Source organism: Lagopus leucura, unplaced genomic scaffold, assembly GCF_019238085.1.
Source record: "Lagopus leucura isolate 7727_CA_CO unplaced genomic scaffold, USGS_WTPT01 Super-Scaffold_100002, whole genome shotgun sequence".
NCBI classification, from domain to species: Eukaryota; Metazoa; Chordata; class Aves; order Galliformes; family Phasianidae; genus Lagopus; species Lagopus leucura.
In genome coordinates this window covers 60,253,305-60,258,625 of record NW_024962263.1, presented here as the reverse complement: position 1 = coordinate 60,258,625, position 5,321 = coordinate 60,253,305, and the positions used below count along the sequence as shown (strand labels likewise).

General features: G+C 51.7%; 1 protein-coding gene across 1 annotated transcript in view; it reads left to right on the top strand.

Annotated features, from left to right (window-relative positions):
- Positions 1–2,269: 2,269 nt before the first annotated feature.
- The window catches only part of SBSPON (somatomedin B and thrombospondin type 1 domain containing), an 11,717-nt gene continuing 8,665 nt past the window's right edge, over positions 2,270–5,321 (top strand). The window contains 3 exon segments of the mRNA XM_042869788.1: positions 2,270–2,371; positions 2,374–2,535; positions 2,537–2,816. Coding sequence (XP_042725722.1) covers positions 2,288–2,371; positions 2,374–2,535; positions 2,537–2,816 — 526 coding nt within the window. The 5' untranslated portion in view covers positions 2,270–2,287.

Here is a 5,321-nt window from a genome sequence, read left to right as displayed (position 1 = left end):
AATATTTGCCTTTTAGGTGAACCACAGGAATCCCATAACAGAAAAGAAAACACAGTGAGGCCTTCCTGCTCATACACCGCTTTTAAGGACGGCAGGCTGCACATCTTGTTCTCCTCTCACCCACCACAGGAACTCCCCCAACTTAACTCTGTTCATGGGGTCAACTTTTAGGCTGGCAGAAGTCCAGTGACTTCATTAGTGGCACACTGGAGAGCAGCACAGACCCAGCCCTCTGGGCTTTAAATAACACTTTAACATTGGTGTTGTGACTGCTAGAAGAAATTAAACTCTGGCTGGCCTGAGCTGTCTCGGGGGGTCCAAGTACCCACATGTAGCAGATAATATAACAGACTGTTACCTCCTGCCTCTGCGCAGCTTTGGGAGACCAGATGTCTCTAGCCTTAGTAGCTAAATACCTACAAATGGAAGTGTGCAAAGCTAACATAATTTCACACTCACATCACCACTTGCTTTAGGGATTTGATTTTTGGCTAAAAAGATCAGGTCCCATTAATCCTAGAGACCTCTCAGGGCTGGAGATAACTGAAAACCAGAACCCAAATCTTCATGTTTCAGGAAGTTATTTGGGATCTATCTCCCTTTCCTTGTGCACCTGCAAATACAGCTTACTTTGTCTGTTCTGGTGTCTGAAAAAGGAAAACATACCAGAATCAAATGCTCCTGGCTGTGTGGGATGTGCCCTGAAATGAGAAGTGCCTGTACCAATAAAGCATGTCCGGTGCCCTCAGGTCATCCTGGCTGCGTGGAAGTGGACAGGATGCTCAGGGGCAGCTGTGCAGGTCACGACTGCATGAGTCACTACTGTGCAGAATACTGCTGTGTGGGACATAGCTGTGTGGGATGTCACTGTGTGGGACGTCACTATGTGGGATTCTGCTGTGAGTCATCAGGGTGTAGGCACTGCTGTGAGGGACGTAGCTGTGGGAGTAAGTACAATGTGGGACATTGCTGTGAAAGACGTTGTGCAGCACACTGCTGTGGAGAGCACTGTGGGTTGCTACTGTAGGTCCCTGTGGTCCGTGTCACTGCTGTATGGGACATGGTGGGACATGTGCTAGTGGTGGCAATGGTGATGAGGAGAAGGTTGGACTAGATGATCTTGTAGGTCATTTCCAACCTTGTGATTCTATGATTCTATGTGAGTGGGACAAAGTGGGCTACAGCTGTGTGGGACATTGCAGCATTTATCAGTCCAGCTGGGGACACCACTGCAAAGGTCATCACTGTGTGTGCAGTGTATGGAACACAGCTATGAGGGACATTGTTATGAGGGTCACTGCTGTGCGCAGTGTGGGTGTCATCACCCACATGTGGATTTGAGGGACATCGTTTGGCAAACATGACATAATTTCCTGGGCAACCTGCTCTAAGTGACACTGTTTGAGCAATGGGCTTGATCATCTGACCTCTAGAGATCCCTTCCACCCTCAGCTATTCCATAGTTCTGTGATACTGACATGCTGGAGGGAAGGGATACCACCCACAGGGAACAACATGCAGTTCAGCAAGGTGAAGTGTAAGGTGCTGCACCCAGGTCTGGGTGATCCCAAACATGTATACAGTCTGGGTGAGGAGGGGATACAGAGGAGCCTAGAGATAGAGAAGGACTTGGGGGTCCTGGTAGATGAAAAGCTTGACGTGAGCCAGCAGAGTGTACTTGCAGCCCGGAAGGCCAGCAGTATCCTGAGCTGCATCAAAAGAGGGGTAGCCAGCAGGGTAAGGGAGGTGATTATTCCCCTTTACTCTGCCCCTGTGAGGCCCCATCTGAAGTACTGTCTCCAGACCTGTGGCCCCTGGCATGGGAAAGATGTGGAGCTGTTGGAGTGGGTTTGTAGGAGGGTCTTGACGATGATCAGAGGGCTTCAGCACCTCTCCTATGAAGACAGTCTGTGGGTGCTGGGCTTCTTCAGCCTGGAGAGAAAGCTCTAGAGAGACCTCCTTGGGGCCTTTCAGTACTTCAAAGGAGTCCACAGGAAAGATGGGGAAGGACTCTTTTATCAGCAAGTGTAGTGATAACCTAAGGAATAATGGCTTTACAGTGAAAGAGAGTGGCTTTAGAAGAAACTCTTCACTCAGGGATTGATGAGGCCCTAGCACAGACTGCTTTGAGGAGGTGTGAATGCCCTATCGCTGGAGGCGTTTAGGGCCAGGTGAATGGGGTCCCCGGCAACCTGAGCTGGTGGATGCCAACCAGCCCATGGCAGGGGGTTGGAACCGGGCGGTGGACTTTAAGGTCCCTTTCAAGCCATTCTATGATTCTGTGACGATGATTACCGCATGCAGGGTCATGGCTATTCAGGACGACTCAGTGCGGCACATCGCTGTGCAGGTCACTATCGCGCTGGAGCGTCACCTCCAACAACACGCGCTCCAACCCCACACCTCTCGCATGCCTCCCCACACCTCTCACATGCCTCCACTTTGCACAGAGCCCGGGGCTGCCGGGGCAGGGAGAGCCGGGCAGGGAAGGGCCGGGCAAAGCCTCCCCGGCCGCCACCCCCCCGCCCCGCCGCCCGCCCGCCCGCCTGCCCAGCCCGCCCCGCGCCGCCGGGTCTCGGTGGAGGCCGTCGGGGCTATGGGCGGCGCGGCGCTGAGTGGAGCGCTGTGCCTGGGGCTGCTGTGGCGGCTATGGGCCGGGGCCGACGGGAGCTGCTCGGAGCGGTGCTGCCAGGGCCGGGACGCCGCGTGTGTCAGCAGCGGCTGGCGGGAGGACGGGGGCTATGGGAGCTGCTACTGCGACGGAGGATGCCGGCGCACCCGGGACTGCTGCCACGACCACAGCCAAGCGTGCCCGGGTAAGTGCCGCGGGCCGGCCCTGTCCCGTGCCCCGGGTGGGATCACCCCGAGAGTGGCCGTGAGTGGGCTGCTCGTTGCCGCTGGGGCTCCGCTGGCTGGGAGCTCTCCTGGGTGTGAGGCAGCCTCTTCGGGCTGCAAGGGACACGTCAGTTCCTGCTGTCAGCAGCCCAGCGGCGAGGGCACGGCCAGGAGCAGGCAGGTGCTCGATGAGGAGGCACTGAAGACTTGTTGCAGGGCTGCCCACGCTGCGTGCTGGTCAGGTTTGTGGGTCAGCTCTGCCTGAGCTCTGCTGTCAGACGTTGTTTTTCCCTCCGAAACGCAGCACTTGTTGCTCACGCTCATCCCCAGTGCACAGCCATTAGAGTGGGGACACAGGACTGCTGGGTTGCTGAGCTGATTCCTCACGTGCAGCCAAACAAACAGCAAACATCTTGGGGAACCCCAGAGAGGGTTTACGGGGGCAGGAGCTGGCGAGGGGAGGCTGGGCTGCCTGGGCAGTGCTGCCCACGAGCGGAGATGGTCTGCTTCTGCTCCGCCGCCAAGCAGGACGCTGCCCTCGTGTTCTGGCACAGAGCGAGGCCTCAGGCAGCACGGCGGCCCTTCCGAGCTGGCTGGAGGTGTGCCAGCCTGCATCCGTCAGGCCATCGCCTGGGCAGCGCGGTGCTGCCAGTTGGGGCGTATCAGTGGGCTCGGCGCCATGGCGGCTGCGCTGCGGGACCTGAGCCGGCCTGTGGCTGCCTGGCATGGGGAGTGGGCACAGCTGTCTGAGCAGAAGAGCTGACACCAGAGCTCTGAAGGAGATGTGTGTGAAAGGTTCTGGTCGGACAGTTTTCCTTCCGCAACTCTGAACAGGTACCTTGTTATTAGCGATGTGGTATTCTTTGTCTTGAGCCCAGTGGTGGTGGCCTCGCACTGTGATCCATGCCCCATGGGGACTGTGGGTACTTTGGATCTGGGCGGGAAGGCGAAGTCTTAGTGAGACTTCAGAGGGCCTCGCAGAGTCTGTCTGTCTGTCTCTGCCTGTCTGTCTGCCTGCACCAGAGTGGAGGCCGCTGGTGGGCCAGCTTCGGAAGCTGATGCTGTTTGTTGCTGTGTCTTTTTCTGACTGGTGTAAAGCCCTTGCTGCCTGGCTCCACAAGCACCAGTATTAGTGCAGCCATGGGCAGCAGGACATTTGTGAGTGTGGTGTGGGAGGATAGCATTTTGGCAGCCCAGCCAGGCAGTCCTATAGCTTGTGCATCCCTAAACTGCAAAATGGATCACTGGAAACAGTTATTTCGAAGGTAAATGGAGAGATACTTTTTATTGCAAGCAGCAATATGTCCGGTGTGAACAAAAATTCTAATGAAATGGGACTCTTCAGTGTAAACAAGGATGGTCTGCATGTTTAAAGTAGTTTTTGTTCCTGTTGGATTTTGAAGATTCACCATGATGCCTTTCTTAGTTCAGTTGATGGAAACCAAGGGTGCCTGTGGCTTAGTTCACTCTGAAATGCTGTTCTGAATGCAGAGGTAAAACAAGTTCAAACAGAAACGTGGAGAAAGGTGGCCAGCTGTTCTTGTGCTACAATTTTTTTTGTCATCCTGTTCTCTACTTATGACTTCAGCAGAAATGACATTTCATCAGTTTGCAAATACTTTACAGGACAACGTATTTGGGGAAAGTGTAGAATACCTGCATCATTAAATATATTTGATCAAGGAATTATGCAAAAGCAATACTCCAAAACATTAGAAACCAATGGAAGGCAGGGAGTTCTGCCAACACTATGGTTGAATTTTCTCATGCCTAAAAGTCATTCTATGCCTGGTACTTCGTAAATAGAATAGCTCAGCAGGAGTCTGGGGCTGCCAAACCTATGTCTAACAATTTAAAAGTAAATTTCCTTACACTTTTTAAAAAATTTCCTTACAGTTCTAGCAATGAACAAAGACTTTTTGTAAATACTGTCCAATGAGAAAGCTTGAAAAAAGAATGACCATGTCACTTGTCTGGAAATGATTATTCTAAGAAAATCCACAGACCCGTATATGCTATGACGCGTGTTTTGCAGTGACTCAGTGAAGATACTGTAATCCCTTTTGTTCCAGAGATGAGAGGAAATTAAATAGAGTGCAACTCAGAAGAAAATGTATGATTTGCAGTCCTTAATATATACATATATTAAAAAGTCCTGAGCACTCAAGTTATGTTTCATAGGACAGCAAAGCAATTTTTTGTGCGTATCTTTGAAGCCCCAAATGCTTCATTAGCATGCACATTTTGGTAGGTACCTGAGCACATCCCATCCTTCACGTTACTTTATCTTGTATCCTTCTCTTCCAAATTAGTCCTCATTCTTTCAGTGAGTGATCATCTGTCAGTGTTGGGTTGACTAAACTGGACCAGTGAAAGCATAAACAGAGACCATGAAGACGTAGATCTGGGTCTCTGATAATTTATTTGATTTTATTTTACTTATTTTATTTTATTTTATTTTATTTTATTTTATTTTATTTTATTTT